The following is a 19,374-nucleotide window of genomic DNA, read 5'->3' as shown; positions in this document are numbered from 1 at the left end:
TACGTTTCCGTATTTCTCTGAATAGGTGACAGGGGTCTTGCATACCTTCATCTGCAGTTACTAATTGAAATATCATGCAGACATAAAGAATTTGTCTTATTCCTACTCTACAGCAGTGCATCACATCTGACATAAAAATGAGCACAGTGGGCTTTATATAACAATCACCTATTAAAAGTTTGATTCATTCTCATACCTTTGGTCTCAGGAGGGCTAGAAGGCTTTAAAATACTTTTTAATTTGCATTTCAGTTGAAGTATGTAACGCATCCTACTTCAAGCACTAGTACAAAAGTCAAAGGAAAAAGCAGGGGAAAATAGCAATTACTCTTTCATAACAACTGCAAAGGATGTTATCAGCGCTACAGATATTAAAGCCATTTATTTGCCATCACCAAATAAAAGCTTTATGTAATTAAAACGTGGCTGGTATTAACTGAAAAAGGGACAGGAAATTGAACATTAAAGGTGACTCTGCCCTTAATTCACTGTATCACTGGGGAAAGGAGAAGTGTTGTAGTGAAAGGGCGGTGACAACTTTATCTTTTGAATTTCCTGCCTTTCATCAGCTACTATTACAACCCGCATGTTTAAGTGTTAAAAAAACCTCTGAAGCATTATAAACCTGATCGATGCTTCTCAAAAAGCTTGACTGTATTTAGATGCTAAATTCTTCAGTGTAAATCATCAGTTCCCTCCAGCCTCTATATTTTTTGCAGTAAAAAGAACAGGTTTTGCTTTTTGTGAAATGGTTGTTTCAATACTACATTTAATGAAGTCAGTGGAAATTTCCATTCTTCCAATTTTATTTCTGAAAGGCTATATCCCAGAAAACTAATTTCTGGAAGCATTTTCACAGTCCTGTTTAAACAGAAGTACTGGATTGTCTTTTTAGAATGCATACCAGATTAGTTGTTCTCACTGTCTATGTAGACCTACTTTCATTTATACTAAGCGAGGAGTTGACTGGTTTTGTGGTTCGCTTGATATGATAATGTGATGACTCCCCCTTTTTTTGTTCTGCCTTTATGCTAATTTCAAACCAATATTTAATGAGAATAACTACATATTTTGACTTAGAAAATAATCACAAATTGTAATCACAAATACTTTTCTGTCCTTACATTTAGTGTCAGCTGCAAATTGCTTTCGTTAGTAGCAGCCTCTTGGCAGTTTATGAAGTTGCCATATTAAAAATTCAGAAGGGCAAACAATTATCTAATATTGTTGTAAACCACGGGCTTCTCAAATGATTAATGGCCACATTCGTTCTCTAAATAAATACGAAGTTTTGCAAAGAAACATATGAAAAAGGATCCAGTTCTGTAAGGTTTTGCTGGAATAATCCCCATTAATAATCAGTATTTTTCTATTGTCTATTACATGAATTTATAAAACTTAGATGTCTCATTTAAAAATACGTGTTTCCACCAGTCTCAGGTTACCTTTCTGTGATCTTACCATTCTGGAAGGTATGCAATATCTTGTCAATAAATTTAATATCTTCTTAGGCCTAATTTAAGACAACCATGTAAAGTCAGTACTCAAACAGTAAGTTTGTGTGTCTGTGGGATTGTGTGAAAAGCCTAAACTTAACTTTCTGGCAATTCCTTTCGTTTTCTTCTGTTGTGCTTATTACTTAATGATGCTAAATCCTAATTTGCTATTCCAGACCATGAGATGCTGATGACATTTTTTTTCAGGCAGCTAAAGTGAATACTTCCCTGCATCTTTTACATATATTAACCAAAATAAATGTATTTTTCAGAGTCCCTTTAACCTCTAAGAGCACAATATAATATCCTGATTTTTGACTTTTTGTTTTGTCTTTGTGTTCTCTTCTGTGGCCCAGTTACTCAACTGGAAGCTTACATTCCTGGCTAATACTCAATCCGTAACTAAATACAAGTTTGAAATTTAATATGCAAATTATTATTTTAGTGTTCAATAGAATTTATTTTAAGATGATCCTGTATTTTCAATGTCACGTGCCACCATTTTTCAGTTTCAGCGTTAACAGCCCATTAAGATGAAAGGGACAAATCAGTTCTTGAGTTACCATCTCAGAGCCTTGATGCAGGTAGGCACTTCATCACCCTCCAGTTTGTAGTTAGGTCACATTTTCAAATTGGAAGGTTTGAATTAGAAAGCTTGGTCTCATTCAGTGTCAGAGGCCCCAGTTTGCTTTAATTCATTTCCATAAGCTCAAAATCTCTGTGATTTATAAAGCTATCTAAATGAAAGCTGGGATTCTCGACTTGAGTGAATAAAAAAACCAGGTAATTTTCCAGTAACATCTAATATTCAGGACTCTGCAAATTAAGATGATTCTTGACATACTCAGTGTGTGTCATTTCTGTGTTTTCTGATACTCTACCAGGAATTGTGGTTATTGATTTATAATAGTAGACAGAGCAGCTGGAATGTAACAAAGCTTTTTGCTTCAGAATTAACTATCCTTGGATGTATAAGGTTACAATACGAACAGTATGGTTGCCTGTAGTTAATACATTTGATTTATCATCTAAAAGTCTAAAATTAAAGTGAATTCACTGCACGTGAAAGGCACTAATACAAAAAGCCAAGAGACTTGGGTTATGCATTATCTGCAAAATTGATACAGTGCAAATAACAACTGCTCCCAGTTACAGATGTAACATAGTTTCTTTCTTCTGTGGTCCTTTGTTCCTGCATTGATATCACATGTAAGGATTCACCATTTGAGAATTGTGGCCCAAAATTTTATATAATTAACTGTTATTGTCCAAATATTGTCTAACACCAACTCACTTTTCACTGAGCAATTATCAGTTGGAGACAACTGTGAATCATCAGTTGATGGACAGGGCTTGACTGCAAGTCTCTTTTTCCATGAACTAGCCTTCCTTCTCTGGTAAGAGTATTTGTTATGTTTGTTATTGGCTCCTGAGCAGTCTTCTGTTAAAGACTGAGATTTATCTCTTCTGTTGTCTCTCTCTTCTTTCCCTCCTTTCCTTCTTCCCTCCTTACAGAAAAATCCGTAAGAAGTTCACCAGATCACAGCTGAAAAGAGCTTCCAGAAAACCTTGTTCTCCGATCATTGCAAAGGCAAAGTCTCTCATGAACAATAGGCAGGCACAAACAGAACCAGGAACCATCGTGCACTGAAGACATCAGAGCATCAGCACCATAATCATGTCAGAATCATGTTTAATTGTGAATGCAGATACAAGACCTTCCACATCTTCAAGACAGAAACACTGTATGGACAGACTGTGTCTGGGTTCTGAGTTCTGGGCAGGATCCAACAGCAGCCCTTGTTTTCCCTCGTCTCCGCAAGGGCTACTTCTGGTTCACTGTGCAGGCCTATCCAGGGTTGTCCAGCTTTTCTCTCCATTTTTTTAACATCAGCATTGGCTGGTCAGGGAGGGACTGTGCACTGACCACACTGAAGGAATATGGATGCAAAGTCCACCCACCATGTTTGTCTATGCCATCTAATGGCTTGATACAAAAATATACAGCTTTCAAAACTATTGCAGTGTCTTTAAAGCGGGATTTAGCCTTGAGCAGCTTGCATTTTCAAAAACAACTGCAAACGTTAGGTGTTCATATTCTTCAGTATTGGCTTGAGTCACTTTGGATTTGATTTTCTGAACTGCTGAGCATCCAGACCCTGAAATGAGGACAGGGAGTTGTTTAGCAGTTCTGAAACTTAAACGTAATTAGTGGCCAATTTTCAAAATGCTGGCCATGTTAGCTTTGGTTAAAATCCTGGAAAGTATTATGTGTGGCAGTGAACATCCAGCTGGACTAGTTGCATGTGTAGGAACTGGTCCCATTGCCTATATATTTGCAAGCATCCACCTATTTCTTTGGGTATTTTTTGCATTTCTTGAAGCCTATTCTGAATAGCGAAAGCCAGCAGAACACTATTCCCAGTATTTCCTATTAGAAATGTCTCTCCACAAAATAATTTCTACATTTTGATATGTCTGGATAAAAAGATGTCTTGCAGAATGCTTTGAAGATCCTAATTGTAAGGCTACAGGTAGATACTCACCATGGAGAGATGATGTGCCTTTTGAAACTACTTGTAGGAAACTGTCAGTCCTCCTGAAAGTGGGAGTGGCAACAGAGGCAGGTCTTTTTTCTACTCAGGTACTTACAGGTGAACAATCTCTGCCCTACTTTGAAATCAGGAGGCCACCAGTGTGTAGCACTGCTGTGTAAACCTAGTTGGGGTATGTTGATTATCTGAGGCAAGTTGTGTCCTTCAATAGGTTTGGTTTCCATATGGCTTTTTTAAGAGATAGTCAGACACTAAACATATCATAGTAAGCTGAGATGAGCTTCGAGACTTTTTTCTCCTCTCTCTTTACTAGGTAGCTCTAACAGTATAGTATAGATGTGAGGTATTCATCCAGTTGTGGACATGCGCTCAGCTCTGTGGGTAGAAAGACAAAGATGTGAGTGGTATCTCATACCTCTGGGTGATTCCCCAAAAATTATTTCCCCCCCATGCAATTTATGGTTTCAACCTGAAAAAGCATCTGTGGTCTCAGCCTGTAAGGAGTGATACTCTCGGTGTAGGATTTTGAGCTCTTGAGACAATGGCCCAGATGCTTCTTCAAAAAAGAAACCGCTTTGAACTCCTGAAGGGACTTGCTGATGATTTTCTGGAGTGAGGGATTCAGGTCTTGTCTGCTGTCCTTCACCAGCAAGAAAAGGGTGAATATGAAGGAGAGATTATGACACAAAGTGCTCCTAGTACCCTGAGCACCCTAGTGAATGTCACTGATTTAGACTCAGTTGGAGAAGACCTGAGATTCATCTGCTTACAGTTCTTTCCCGTAGCCGCTGAAGTGTGCAGCCCTAGGAGTCTTTTCTAGCCACAGGATCTGCTTTTTCCTCACAACAGGAGGGCTTTTCATCAGATAACTTGAGTGGAGACAACCTATTCTTGCTAGTAAGAATTGCCTTTATTGACTATGACATATGGAAACACCTTCTGTATAATAGCTTCCTCACCCATTAGAATAAAGAAAACATGATTATTCAGCAATCTGTTTGACTGAAAGTATGAAAAACATGAACAGAAAGAGCTTTGTCTCCCTTAGGCATCAGTGAAATCACACACAGCAGACTCATTTTCAAAGTGTCATTAGTTTAAAGGTGGTGAATTTCTTACCATGCCTTATTAAGCTTGTGCTGAAATTATTTCTTTTAGTCAGTGTGCTACAATGTCTAGACAGTATTTTGTAAAATCTCTGTATGTTTCTGCTTTTGACAAAAGTGTTAGTATCCGTAATAGTCTCATGTGAAGTCATTTTTACTTCTTTCCCTCTGAGGAGAGAGAGATTGGGAACACGACTCCCTGTTATGCAGCCGGCTGCCTGATACTGTTATCTTTTGCATCAAATAGCCAAGGTAAAGAAGAATCCTTTGCAGCTTCAAGCTGAGGTGCTTCATCTGGATACACTGGAAATAATGCTGTGCCCCTGCCTGGCAGTCATTTCACAGGTTTCAATAGCTAAGCCTTGAGGTGGGTAAGGCACGGAGGAGACTGCTGGAATCCCTTCTGCTCCATCTTTAAACTGTTTCGCATGCAGCTGCACAGAGACTTTCCCTCCCCTGAAATGCACACAGTGCACAGAGAAACTGCACGCCATGTATCACACCTTTGTCTTTACCTGCTCTCCATCTTACCTTTCCTGCAAGACGTTCTCCAGGTATGGATGCAGGATTTACCTGTGAATTTCAGCCGGAAGTGTTGATGGAAGATTAGCTGAAGATATGTTCCTGCTGGGTTTGGGCATAAGGATTAAAATTTTTGTAGAAATTGTGACAGTCCTTACCACAATGTCATGGAATTCCATGCTTTCTGTTGAGTTAAAGATTTTTCCACTGTCTGTGAGCAAAGATAACACATTCCTGTGTAAACTGTAACAGTATATCCACAGCAAATCAGAGCTCAGTACTGTTTTTATCAAGCTTCCCAAGATAGTTATTTTAAAACTAGCTAACATATATCAGTCATCAACAATGACACTGAGTATAAACATAAACCTTAGAAGCAAGGACAAGAAGTTGGTACTTACCATGGATGTGAGCACGAGAATCTAGGCAGAATCAGCACTGCATTTGCAATATGATTTATTTTCCTGTTATCTAAATAAGAACTGTATCTGAAAATCTGCCTTTCCTCTTACAAATATGGGGCTAGAAAACCATGCAAAATGCACAATCTTTTTGTCTCCAGAGGTCTCATATAAAAAGTAGGAAGATTGTTTTAACATTTAAAATGTCTGTGTTGCTGATTTCAACTATATAGCTATTCTGCTCTCTTGAAATATTTTATATATTGTTTTCAGATTATTTTTAAAGGCCCCTATTTAGTGATGGAACTTGTGGTTCTGTGGAGTGGAAATATGAGGTTTTGAAATACTTGAGAGTGCTTGAAATGTGTTGGTGGTATGAAAACAACATTTTTTAAACCAGTGTTTTGATTAAGGGCAAATATAACCTTCATTTCTGGAGTCCAAACCTTGCAGCATGTTATGAAAAACTGGGCACTGAATCTGAAATGAAGAACAAACAAGCAGTAGAAATGGTGAAATGGAATCTGCACTTACAAAATGTGCACTTTTTATTAATCTGAAGTAAGAGGGGATTTTAATAAATATAATTCAACACAGGTACTTTCCTAATTATGAAGGCTTAAATAAAATGGAATGACTGCGTAGTTGTTTCTGATACAGTCACAGCATAACATGCCACAGCCTTTCGCAGAGAACAATTATAGTCCTTCAGAAATATTATATTGCAAAGTACAATATAGTGGACACAATGTCTTTATATATGTGTACTGCTATGGTAATGGAAGTGTTAGAATCCTCTGGAAATTTCAGCAGAATAATGTTCATTTTTCATTTTCTCTTGAAGGTCCTTTATATAAACCTGTGTCTTCATAAGCCAGAGTGGGTGTCAAGAGATCTGAGTTTATATAACTGCACAGTGGAATTTTTTTGAGTAAGTCAGGACTTTTTTATTCAAACGTTGCATGTTGAGGGAGGAAACCTAATTTTGGAATACATGGGTTTTGGATAAGAGTTTTGAGGTTGTACTATATAGTGATCAACAAACAAATTTGCAGAATATGCTCCTGTTGCTCATAAAGATTTAACAGTTGGTTATTGAAAGACAGTATTGATTAAATAAAAAAGAAGCATTAAAGAGCTTTCTTTTTTCAATTCTGCTGTTTAGACTAAAAGTGAATTTCTCAATGGAATGGTAAAACTGGGAAGCTCAATGTTGAGTGTTTGAGGATGTGGAGCACCTTAGAATGAAGCATAGTACTATTTGATTTGCATTAAAGTGTCTTTGTGTACAAACTTTGTGACTCTTGGCCCTTTTTGCAGGAAACCAAATTTCTGCATTGACACGGTCATCCTATTTTACAGTAGACTACTGAATAATCAAGAGACTGAAAACTGATAAGCTGTTTAAAATGCATTAGAGTTAAAGACACAAGTAGTTGAAATGGGGATGAGGAAAGAAGACTCAAAAGTCAAGCAGAGAGAGAGACATGAGGTATTGGTCATTGCATTGGAACACTAGAAAACTTGTTGGGATTGAACTGAAATCTAGGCAGAAGGACTCATAGTTCACAAAAAATACTAGAAGTTACAGTGCATTGTGGTCCCCAGTGCATTGGCCCATCTAAACTTTGCAGGTCGGCGTTAGTGTCAAAAACTTAGCATGTTGTTAATTTGGTAGTACATAGAACTGGTGACTTCTGTCTGAATATGGGACATAATCTGAATCCTCTTCCTTAATAACATCTGAAGTAATTTCCCCAATTAAATCAGATGGTTTTTGCAAAGAAGGAGAGTCATACAAAGGGCTTCTGCACAGAAGTAATGGCTACTACTTCACCGGTTTGTTTGAGGCAACTCTTTCCATCTCCTAATTCCCCCATCTGTCCTGGGGAAGGCAGGATTTACTTAGATCTATGCTGCTTGGTCCACACGCTAACTTCTGTTTCAAGTGTGTGCGTTAGAATGGATTATCTTTTTCTCTTTTTTCCCCCCTCCCCTGAAGACATCTGTCCAGATTCGCAAAACTCCTTCTTCTGTGGTGTTTGGATTTATTTGGTTACATTTACTAGTCCTTCTGGGTGAGTTGTAATGGTATCAAGGGGGGGATGATCTCTGGAAGCAGTCCTTTGCTGGTGGAACTGAAGAAATGGGCATCTCTTTAACCAGGCTTACAAGGAATCTCAGTCAAACAGGAGGAGGACCAAGATACTCATCACTTCCAAAGTACAAGTACTGTAAAGCCTTTCCCTTGTCTAGTTAAAATACGTACTTGAGGGACCACTTTAGTCTCTTAATTCTATAGCTCACTGTAAAGGTATTGATCACACACACAAAGCCTCAGCAATGAAAGGACTTAAAGTGTTTTGCTTGCACTAGCAGGCAGAAAAAAGGAAAAAGATTTTTTAAAAGAAGGCTCTTCGATTTACATAAAAGCAGAAATGATTGTTTTACTAGGAGCTGAGTTGTGTTTCAGTCCTTGGTATATGCAGAACTTCCATAAAGCACTGTAAATGCAAAATACATTGTTTGTGAGACTGGTTTGACACTGTGAAACTTTTCTATGAAGTCAAATGCATTATGACTGTTTTATTCAATTAGAAACTAGCAGATAAGTGACTGTTACCATTTCAATTTAACATAAAGGCCATATGGGGCTTTAGGACCCTGTTACATTACAGCCCCTTGTTACCACTGTGACAAGACCAAAAGGTTCTTCAACTGTATGTTATTTGTTTATACATTAAATGTGTGTTCCTTATAAATTAAACAGAGGGATCTTTACGGAAATTAAATTCTTTATCACTCATGTAAATGGTGATAAAACCTAGATGTCAGGCCAAAGCACTGTCTGTGGCCAGTAAATTTTGAGATACACAATCAAATCAAAGTCTGCTTTGTGTAGCTGGTATGTTCCTTAAGCATTAGAATTGGCACTGATACTATGCAATGAGGACATTTGTATTTAAGTGGCTTAACAGAGTCTTGTAACAAACAAAATCTCCTGCAGGAATAAAATCTTAGTCTGTACTGCTTTGGGCAATAGCGTGGGAGGAAAAGGACTTCCTACCAAGTTAGCAATTCATGGCTGCAGAATTTCCTCCCCAAAGCTAAGCTCCACTGAGCCTGGATGAGTATGATGACTCCCTAATTTGTTTGTAGGGTTTTTCTTTCCCCTGCTTGCTAGTTGTATTATTACTTCGGAGATTTGCTCCACAGTAATCTGAGTCAATAGTTTCATTAATGTGGAGGAAGCATTCATATCACCTTTGGGCTAAAAGTGGCTCTTTCTTTAGTTTCTTCTGCTTAGGCACATAAAAGATCATTCTGTATAATAACAGCAAAAATTAATTTCAGAAGGATTTGTGTGAAGATGAGAAATAAGTAAAGAGGGTAGAACCTTAAACTTGCAGGATATAGGAGAATAGGACACTGAACATGATTTCCTTTTGTTACATGGGTAAAATTGTCAATGACTGAAAGGATCATTCTTTCAAGCAGTCCTTTCCATTCCAGTTCTCTGGACACTGCACTTGCTTTTGCTGTATTCATCAAACTCCTCAATTTGTGCTGTTTCCTCTGCCCAGTATGCACATACTGGAAACAGGAACTACTACTTTAACATTTCAGTCAGATAAGTTATTAGGGCATATGCAATGGAAATGCAGAGACTGTAATATTTTTGAATGGCTCCATATTTGTTTCTTTCCTTCAGTCTAGGTTTCCATGAGAATTTTAATCTCTTTTCAGACAGTGAATCTAAGAAAAGTTACACTAGATTACTTTGGTCCTTAGAATATGCATTTAATCCATAATCCATAAAGTAGTTGTGTTGCGTGATCTGCTTGAAGGAGCTTGACTCTGTACTAGCTGTTTGTTAATCCTGCCTCATTGTTTATTTTCCCTATTAGTAACACTAAGCACAGTATTGATTGGCCTTTTCAAGTGGACTAGACTCCATCCTGCAATTTGTATGTGCACAGTTAAGGCATGGTTAAATGTTATCTCCTTTCTTATGATCTCTGCTTGCTCTTCTGCTTCTTGTATATGTTCAGAAGAAAGGAGATCCCGATGCTGCTCCCCTTCCCAGTGTGCATTGGTTTGGCTCTGTAGCTGCTGAATGCCTGGCAGAAGGAAAAGTTGGAACACTGTGGAGTGTCCCTTGGTGCAGACTGTGTGCTGGCTACTACAAACCGGTCTGATACTTCTTATTCTAAAATTGTTAAGTATGGGGGCAGCCTGCCTGGCTGATGCTGCTGTCACCTATAGCACAGCAGTGTCTTGTTCTGTGGCTAAAGCAGGCTCTGTGGCACTTCTGCAGTTTGGAGTGTAATAATTAGTTCAGAGTGGTTGAGCCCTCTGGAGATACTCCCATTCTGCCTTCCTTTCCACTGTTATTTCCCTTACTGATAAAGATTTATCTAATATGTTCAGATCTTACTTGAAATATTACATAGTCTTCAAAATCACAAATTTGTACCTGTTGGAGTGAGGGCAGTGAACATTTGATGTGGGCTTATAGCTCGATAAACCTAGATATAGCCAATTCATCAGAATTCTAGTCCAGATTAATGTTTTAAACCTGCCCACTTTCTCAGGTATTTGGAGCCAGTGGTTTTGTACTGCCCCCTCCAAAGACTGGGGCTTACTGCAGACTTTTATCATGTTGAATGTTTGGCTTTTTTACTCTTCCTTCAGGCTTAGAGGAATTCTGCTCTAGGGTTTGGCTTGACTGTATCTTACACATGCCTTGCCAGCCTGTAATTAGACCTGCTACTTGAATGCTGACTAGCTTTCTTCTGTTTACTGCTTGTGTGGATTACATTTGAAAGATTTCAGTAGAAGAATATAAATGAAGTGACTGCCTAGCTCTGGATTTTCTCCATCTTCCCTTGATGCACTAATGAGAATCAATTGCAGTTGCTTATTATTTTTAAATAGCAGTTAATTTGAGAAAATCTGATTCACTAGCTCTTTTCATTTTGCTGATTTGATTTCAGCCTTCTGCCCATCTGGGCCAACCTACGTATACTGTTCTAAAACCAGTGTGTAAACTCATTGGTGCACATCACCAAAGTCAAAGATACTCAGCCTGACAACTCAGCGTAGTGCTGTCTGCAACAGTGTACACTGACCCTCTGTTTTCTTATGGGTAAAAACCTCAGTGAAAGAGGGGGCTTTACTTGGCAATTAATTCTGTCTTGTGTCCGGGAAAGAATCAAACAGTCTGTCCAAAAATAGCCCATTTAACCATTTAGTTCTCTGGATGTTCAAATCTGATGACAGTATATAAGACTGTGGAGTTGCACAGACAGGGAAATTATTTTCTGAGCTGATGAGTTTATCCTGTCTGGGGATCTTCTGAAAGAATCCCATGTTCACCATAAGAACTGTAGAATTAATCTCTGTAAAGTCGCATGATGCTTCTAGAAATGGCCTTCTGGTCAAACTCCTGCATCTGTGCAAATCCTCTTGAAGGCAACTAAGAATTCTGAAGTGGGATTGCAGGCTAAGCTGTAAGCTCTTTAGGTTAGGGCTAATAACCTCCTGTAATTATTAAAAAATGCTTTTTAGATTTATAGTTTTGTGACAATGGCTATGATATTAAAAAATATTCAAGAGCTGATAGTAGATATAGGATCTTCTTAGTGACACAGGAGAGGATGTTGCTAGTTTCTGCAGAAGAGGTGTTCTGTTATCTAATGTGAGGAAGAAAAAGATGTATTCTCTCTGAATCAAGAAGTGGGTGAGGGTTACTAGCTCCTAATGGTCTCTCCACATTTAAATCCATGGTGATTTCTATTCACAGGTTTTTAAATGCTTTTCACCTCATGGCAAAAAAAGATAGGATAATACAGTAAAAGGTACAGGCTAGTTGTATGTGATGAAACATTGCTTTTTTTATTATACACACACAAGGAAGTTGAAATGTTATTTGTAGAGGATAAAGGTGAACTTTGCTCATGGTTTTATGAACTTCTTTATTGCACAGTTCTCTTTGTGCAAACAGCACTTGACACTCTCTTACCTTTTGTTATTTCCAGTAGATTGGAGTCATTTGTTTTTTAATGGTGAACTGTGACAGACCAGCAGGTGTTAGATAAAAAGAATCAAGATCACTTTCAGGTTTTGTGCAAATATTTAGGGGCATTTGAGAAGTACTGTAAAATTCAGTTAGATTTGCTTCCTACCTCCTTTCCCCTAGACCACTGGTTTGCAATTCTGGAATAATTTATCATCATTTTTCCAAAACTGGAGCTGGTATCTGGACTGGGCTAAGGCTGTGGGGTTGGTGTTCGCTTTGCAAACAGCCATGGTGACTGAAGGTGTCACCCTAGAACAGCTACTTGCTGCTAATCCTCTGCTGGGGGGTTCTGCCCTCTGTCAGCAGAGAGAATAGCATGGACTCTGCTGTTTTCTGCTTCAAAGTTAGGCTGAAAACTAAGCTTAACCATGTGGTATTTTCTGAAATGAAAGAAATAGGAGGGAGGGGAGTAGATAAGAACCTCTGACAGCCATGGAAGACAAGTATCTCAGGTCAGTAGCATCTTCATCTGGAAGAGGACATCTATCCACAGCCCAAGTTAGCCTCTGGGTTTACCTAAGGAATTATTAACCTTGCAGAAATAAATAACTTTCCTTGAGGAGCTATTAAGTATTGAAAAAGTAGAAAAGATCTCAAATTAATCAATTAATCGTCATCTGCCAGATTCAAGCATCTATATACTTCTGATTAATTCAAGGTCTGCATGTCTCTCGGCCTGTGACCAATCCAACATTGCTGTCAGTCTCTGCTCCTCACCAATTTTGTGTTCTCATCTGTCTGATTGTGACCACTTGTGTTCAATCACTGCCAGTTCAGGAGGGTCTGTCAGTCTTCAGCCAGGACTGGACACCTATTAAACTGTGAATTGCTTAGTCCTTTCTCTCTATGCTGCTTGAAAAGAACCTGATTTGCTCAAAACTCAGACTGCAGCTAGGATAAAGGTCTGTGACATACTTGGTACAGTTTCTCTGTTTGAAATGTCAAGTAACATGATAACTTTTCCATAAACTAATAGGTTAATCCAATATGATCACTGAGAAAGAAATAATTCTGTTTTCAAATGTTTCCACAAGCCAGTACTGTCATGAACACAGATACTGTATTTCTGATGGCTGGTGAAATGTATTTCCATATTGGTTGTAGCACTGTACTTACATTCACGTAATTTATCACTCTCTCAGTAATGCAGGATGCTATAAGTGACTGTAAAAATTTCATAAATATCCAACTAAAAATCAGCAGTGATTATGAACAAAGCCTGTGAAATACAATTTTAGTAAAATGCATGATGATCAGCAGTCAGAAAGAGACTCAAGTAAATAGGCAATTTTTCCTTAAGTTTTGTTATAAGTACTGCAAAGGAAGAACATGTATTTTGCTAATCTCATGAAAAGTTTGTTGAAGTTGCCACTTATTTTTTAACTGGAGCACCATCTAGCGTGCATGATAAAAATAATTTAAAAATAAATAGAAGGCCAGTTCACTTAGCAGTGGAAGTGCTGGCATGTTTTCAATGTCAAAAGCAAACAAGCACATCAGAGCTTAAGTCCTGCTAATTTTTCAGTAAAACAAGCTTCAAGTGACATACATTCTTATGGACCCCCTCCCCCTTTTAATTTGGGCCTCACTTGAAAACTTGCTTACACTTAAAATAAATGCAGGAAATGAAATGCATGAAACCTAAATGTGTCTATTTACAAGCAGGTTAAAAATACAAAAATCAACAGCTTTTTTTTTTTTTAAATGCAAATACAAATTTGTATATTCATGCAAATATAAATGCGGAGTCCCTCACATTGCTGGAAGTTGATACTGTCTGCTCCACCAAACCCTTAGCTTTCAGCTAAATGTATCTTGGCAGATGTTCTCTAGATCTTGCCGAGACTTGGAATACAGTCAGAAATGAATTTCTTTCCTGTGTGCCTGGATCAGAGTGGAATGCATTTATGAGAAGTTCTGCTGCTACTTTTCCTATTCTAGTTGTTTCATGCAGCATGTGTTCCATGGCATACTATGGAAGAGGTCCATCCATTATTGCCATTGCTGATGAACTTCATACTGCTGTTTGCAATACATTTTGTTTGCACCTGTGTTGGAAAGGCCTTCTGGCAGTAACTTCTACCGTCTTTCTAGTCACCTCACATTGCTCAGTATAACAAGATTTAGAGCTGCTGCTGGGGAGCATTTCTCATTCTCATGCATTCATCACCAGTCATGGTTCTGCCTCTTGCTACAAGAGTTCCCATGATGAGGAAAATGTCTTCTGCTCCCATGTGCACTTTGGGTTTTGAGCGGTTTTAAAACTGGAGGACATAAAAACCTACCTTTTTTTTAAAAAAAAAAAAAGCGCTTATGTTTTTTTCATCAATTGAGCTAGTCTTTTTGGAAGTAGAAGGCAAATGAAGGGGATGTTACCAAGATTTTTTAAACTTTGGGTTTGAGAGCTTATTGATTTTTGTTGCGGTTATTTTATGAAACAGGGACTGCTTAGGGCAGACAAGAGAGTAGTAATTAAGCCCTGAAATGAAAGCCAAAGCTCGTAAAACTACACCCAGAGAATCAAGTTTTTATAGGACTAAGGAAAGAAAAAATCTTATCTGGGGCATTTCTCTTTCTTAGTTCAAACAAGATAGGGAGGCTTCTGGGAATGGACATGACTGGTCTCAACAGGCCCACGTGCTCTGGTAAACTTCAGAGCTCCCTGCTCTGATACTGTGTTTCTGTGTAGCCTAGCTCTAATCTGAAGTAATTCAGATTGATAACTGAAATTTTTAATGCTTAATAGCTGTATTTGGGTAAAGCTTTTGAGCTTGACCTATCATTTGCTGACTTGCTACCCAGGCATCTGGTCTGTAGCGCAGTACAAACTGCAGACTTTTCACCAAACCACACATCAAATGAATTTTCAAAATATATTTTCCAGATAGTAAGTGATAAAAACTACATTATGGTGAGTGACCCTGTCACCCACTGGGCTTTGAAAACTGTTCATCCCCTGGCATGTGAGAGTTGTATACCATATGATACAGGGAACAGATTTAGGAAATGCTTGTGTCAGGGGGATCCTCTGGTGACAATTGCCTTCTCCATCTAAAACACTTTTTCTCTGGACTATGCAGTGTGAACTAGCCTCTTTAGGTAGAGGAAGTTATTTCTTTCTAGCCATTTGATACAGTCTAGGAGTGCGATACCAAATGGAAAATATACTGGGCTGGAAAGAAGGGGATGTCTCAGTGTTAAATTCAGGTGAGATGGCAAAAAATTGAGAACACAACATTCATGGAAATATTTTTTTAAAATTGCTAAATTTTTTTAAAAAAAGTTAGATTCCCTACTTTTATCAGTGTTGTGTTTACTGTATGGTAGTTTTATGATGTTTATTTCAGCTCAGATTGTAATATCAATACTGTTGAATGATTCATAACAGACTAATTCAGTTTTTTCTCTTGGAAAGGAAAATCTTGCTGCAAACCAGATGTTGTGTCTTCTGAACTTTCACGGGTAAATTGATTACAAAAGCACACACAAATGTATACTTTGTCAGAAGCCTGAAAGCAGACAGGAACTACTTATTTTCCCTTAAGTGGGAATACGTTGAAGAGAGCAACAGTAAAGTGATTTATAAGGACTGTAAAATTATTAGTCTTCAACCTTACTCCTCCTACCACACACACATATCAAGGGACTTGCAGAGCCCCTGTTTTGCCAGTTATGAGGCCTAGCATAAAGGACACAGCCAGCATAAAGATGAACAAATAACCAAATTGTATTTGATACAAAAGGGTCAGTACATGAGTGAGCACTGGGGGTACAATCAAGTCAGTCAGATTATACATAATGACCCAAACAATGACACTGCATGACCAACAATGGGTAGAATAAATGGTGAAATGCAGTTTCCCATAGAAGGGATAGGAGACAACTGGGTCAGTAAGCCAAACACATAAGACCAAGAAAGCCACATCCTGAATCTCTACACAGCCCACATTTACAAAAGCCAGACCTGACTGGAGCCCAGTTACAGGGAGGCAGGAGGTCCTTCCCCAACAGGAACCTCTGCAAAGTGCCTCCACCTCACAAACAAACACTCCCCTCCTTCTGTAAGTGGTTCCAGCTTTTATCCCTAAGTGGGACACCTGACTTTTGTCTAATGTGGGACACCTGGGGCTCATTTACCTAATGGCTCTCCCTGCAAGGCCGGGGAAAGCTTAAAGGCAAACTCATCACTCCTTTGTGAAGGACTGTGGGAACCACCCATATGTCAACCTTAATTTGGGGTTGAAACCCCAGCATTTCGGACTCCTACATCACTAAGGCATGATTTCTATTCCAGTCCTATCAAAGTTCAGGCGGTAGCTGTTGCTTTCTGGTATGCAGCATAGAAAATGCCACCAACATTAAGAGTTAAGCATGTTGGTTCTAGCACTGCTGGAATTGTCTTGCTTACCTGAAGCACAGAGCAAAGAGAATTTGTTGGTGCAGTCTCTTAGAAAGCTCTGCTTCAGTTGTTCTTAATTTCTTTGTGTAATTTCTAAAAAGTTCAGCATTTAATTCCTAGGTGTTTTAATACACCCTGCACAGTTAGTTATTAAAGTTATCTGTGTGGAAAAGAATCACGTCCCAGTAGGGCTTTACTGGTAATACAGGATTTCAGTATCTCACAGGGAATTTGGCTTTATCATTTGGAATATAGTTCAAGAGATTTGCCATTCTGCCTTTTTATCAAAATTGGGTTTTTTTATGGTATTGTTCAATGGAGTTTCTGTTTGTAAGCAGAGATATGTATTATTTTCTCTCAAGAGCATGGTTTTAAAAGCACTTAGTTTTGGCTTAACTCCTTTCTTCTTCAACTGTAGTTATGTAATACTTGAAGACTGTTAAGTCTACTTCAAACATAGGTCCCCACCCCCTCCAAGAGTTTATTTAAAAGTCAAAATCTGACAGATGGGTGAAGAAGCTTGGGCCATCATATCACATGGGATGAGGAGGGGACATCTGACATCCCAGCATGAACTGCCATCTGAAGCCAGGCAGATTTAACACCACAGAGCTCACAGTCTACATAGCTGCAAGGGCAAGGGTCTGTGCTTGAGTGCTTCTGACAGTCCCATACAAAATGTTAAAATTGAAACAATTAATTCTTAAAGGCAGTGAATGAGGAGGAGAGCTGCTGGCCTGATGCCAGTGAATGGGGAAGTCTGAACACCAGCACTCCAAGCTTCCTACCAGCACAACTGAAATGGCTTTGAGAGAGGTATCCTGAGAGGCACAGTATAATTCTGTCAAAATGTTGTAATTTTCTGTCATTTCATTCTGTGGAAAAAGTAGCAACCAGTCCTATTCCCCAACGTAGTCATCTATCTATGTGCTACTGGTATACCACCTGTGAAGTTAAGGAATAGGCTGAGCTCATCTTACCAGATGTTAGTTATTTGTTGATCTCATGAAAGAAGACAGACTGCCTGCCTGAACAAATAGGTTTTCTGCATTTCCAGTTTTCATGTATATATATATATACTTTTTTTTTTTTTAGAGTCCAGGGACCTTAAATCTTCACCTTTTTTTTTCTTTTTTGATCATAGGTGAATACTTCTCAGTGCCAGAGTCTGAAGGCTACATGCCTGCATGTTCCTATTTCCTCACCCTGTAATTAACTTCTGAGAGCAGCTCCCAAGAATACTTAAAATCTTGTTGATCTTGTAAAAATGAAACCACCTTAGGAGAATCGGTTAGTTTAACAGGGAATGTTTATATAATGACTCTGAAGAGGAAAATTAAGACCAAATGAGAAGCAGACTAACATTTGGCTGTGGTTATACTGAAGAGCGTCCTTTATGGAATAACTGATATTTTTTCATATAGGTCTATTGCATATTGTGCTTTCAGGAGTAATTGGATTAGATTATGTTAATCCCTTCCCTGTTTGCGTCTGGTCATTAATGTGACTGATAATTTTTTTAGTCTGTCTGTGTTATTCCTGAAGGTAATCACCCTAGCTATCAGTGAGATAACAGAAAATAGAAATAGACAACAAGAGCTGTTCAAATATACGTGTTGCTCATTGTTCTGTTTAGTCTTTCACATCAATAATACTGTAACCCAGCAGCAGAATTGTGCCTTATAGCATCTTCCTTGCCTGTAAACCTAGCAGGGGATTTCAGATTGATACAGTGTCATCTAGAGATCTTCAATGCATGCTTTAAGATTCTTCTTTGTTAGCAACCACAAGTGTAGCCTGAGATGGCCCAAGTAGTTTGTTTTAGAGAGTGTATTTACTGTTCTGAATAGTTGCTGTTGAACCATCACGGTTTAAAACCCAGCATATGAAATTAATCTGACCTTAGTGCTTGTTCTTCTAAATATTTTTGACTACTAGCCATGATTCAGTATCTGCTGTATCAACAGTTGCATTGTTCCTGCAGCAGGAGCCACCCTGCAGGAGAGGTGATGCAGCAGTGACTGTTTTGCTTGAACTTTACATTACTGCAGTTGACAGCAGAGCAACTAGAAATTGTCCTTACGCAAGTTGTAATTTCCCTCATGTCCTCATTCTTTCTATGAATTCAATGCAACCCTTAAAATACTATGCCACAGGCATAAATGATGGTTTCTCGTCTGGATGTGAAAAACAGGAGAGAGATGTTGGAAGGAATAATCTGGCAGAGAAAGATGTATAAGGACAACCCAAACCAACATCTGCTTTTGTCTGCTTATATTTGGAGTTTGAATGGTCATTTAATACATGTATACAAATGTCCCAAACTGTCTCCAAACAGCACAGATCATACGAAGAGTGTAGGTCCTGATCAAGGCAAAACTCCCAGTGATTACAGTGGGCATCAGGGTCATGTGCTTCCTTGTCTCCATAAGGAACTTGGCAATGACAGGTAGACTAAAAGGATTCACTCTGGGCTGTCACCTGGGAATGGGCCTTCTCTAAAACCCACAATAATGTCTCCATACGCAAGGTATTCTACTAAGAATAATTCCCCTTAAAAGACTACTGTTTATAAACCAAAAAGCTAGTTAAGAAAAGGTAGGAATAAGTGCTACCAGGTTTCAATAGATAATGCCCCAGTCCAATTTTTAATGATCCAAGCCCTAGATCCTTTGTCAGAGACAAGGTACAATCAATCTGGATCTTGCTGCTTAAAACAAGTCCTGTGAGTGTAGATTTATCAGCACAGAGCTCCGACTCCATTTCATACCATCAGACTTGTCTGTCATGTCAGATCCACAGGTATTAGCAGCT

The 19,374-nt window shown here is 38.5% G+C and overlaps 1 protein-coding gene across 3 annotated transcripts in view; it reads left to right on the top strand.

Annotated features, from left to right (window-relative positions):
• Positions 1 to 7,326, top strand: part of MTA3 (metastasis associated 1 family member 3) — a 141,243-nt gene extending 133,917 nt beyond the window's left edge. For 2 of the 3 annotated variants that reach the window (XM_074897110.1, XM_074897112.1), the window contains one exon: positions 3,011 to 7,326. In XM_074897110.1, the coding sequence (XP_074753211.1) occupies positions 3,011 to 3,146 (136 nt within the window). In that variant the 3' untranslated portion in view covers positions 3,147 to 7,326. The remainder of the gene's footprint in view (positions 1 to 3,010) is intronic. The other variant, XM_074897111.1, reaches the window with a different exon arrangement.
• Positions 7,327 to 19,374: the final 12,048 nt, after the last annotated feature.

The sequence above is a fragment of the Athene noctua genome, chromosome 1 (genome assembly GCF_965140245.1).
Source record: "Athene noctua chromosome 1, bAthNoc1.hap1.1, whole genome shotgun sequence".
In the NCBI taxonomy this organism is placed as follows: Eukaryota; Metazoa; Chordata; class Aves; order Strigiformes; family Strigidae; genus Athene; species Athene noctua.
The sequence above is the reverse complement of the archived record's forward strand: the minus strand, read 5'-3'. Positions and strand labels throughout refer to the sequence as shown.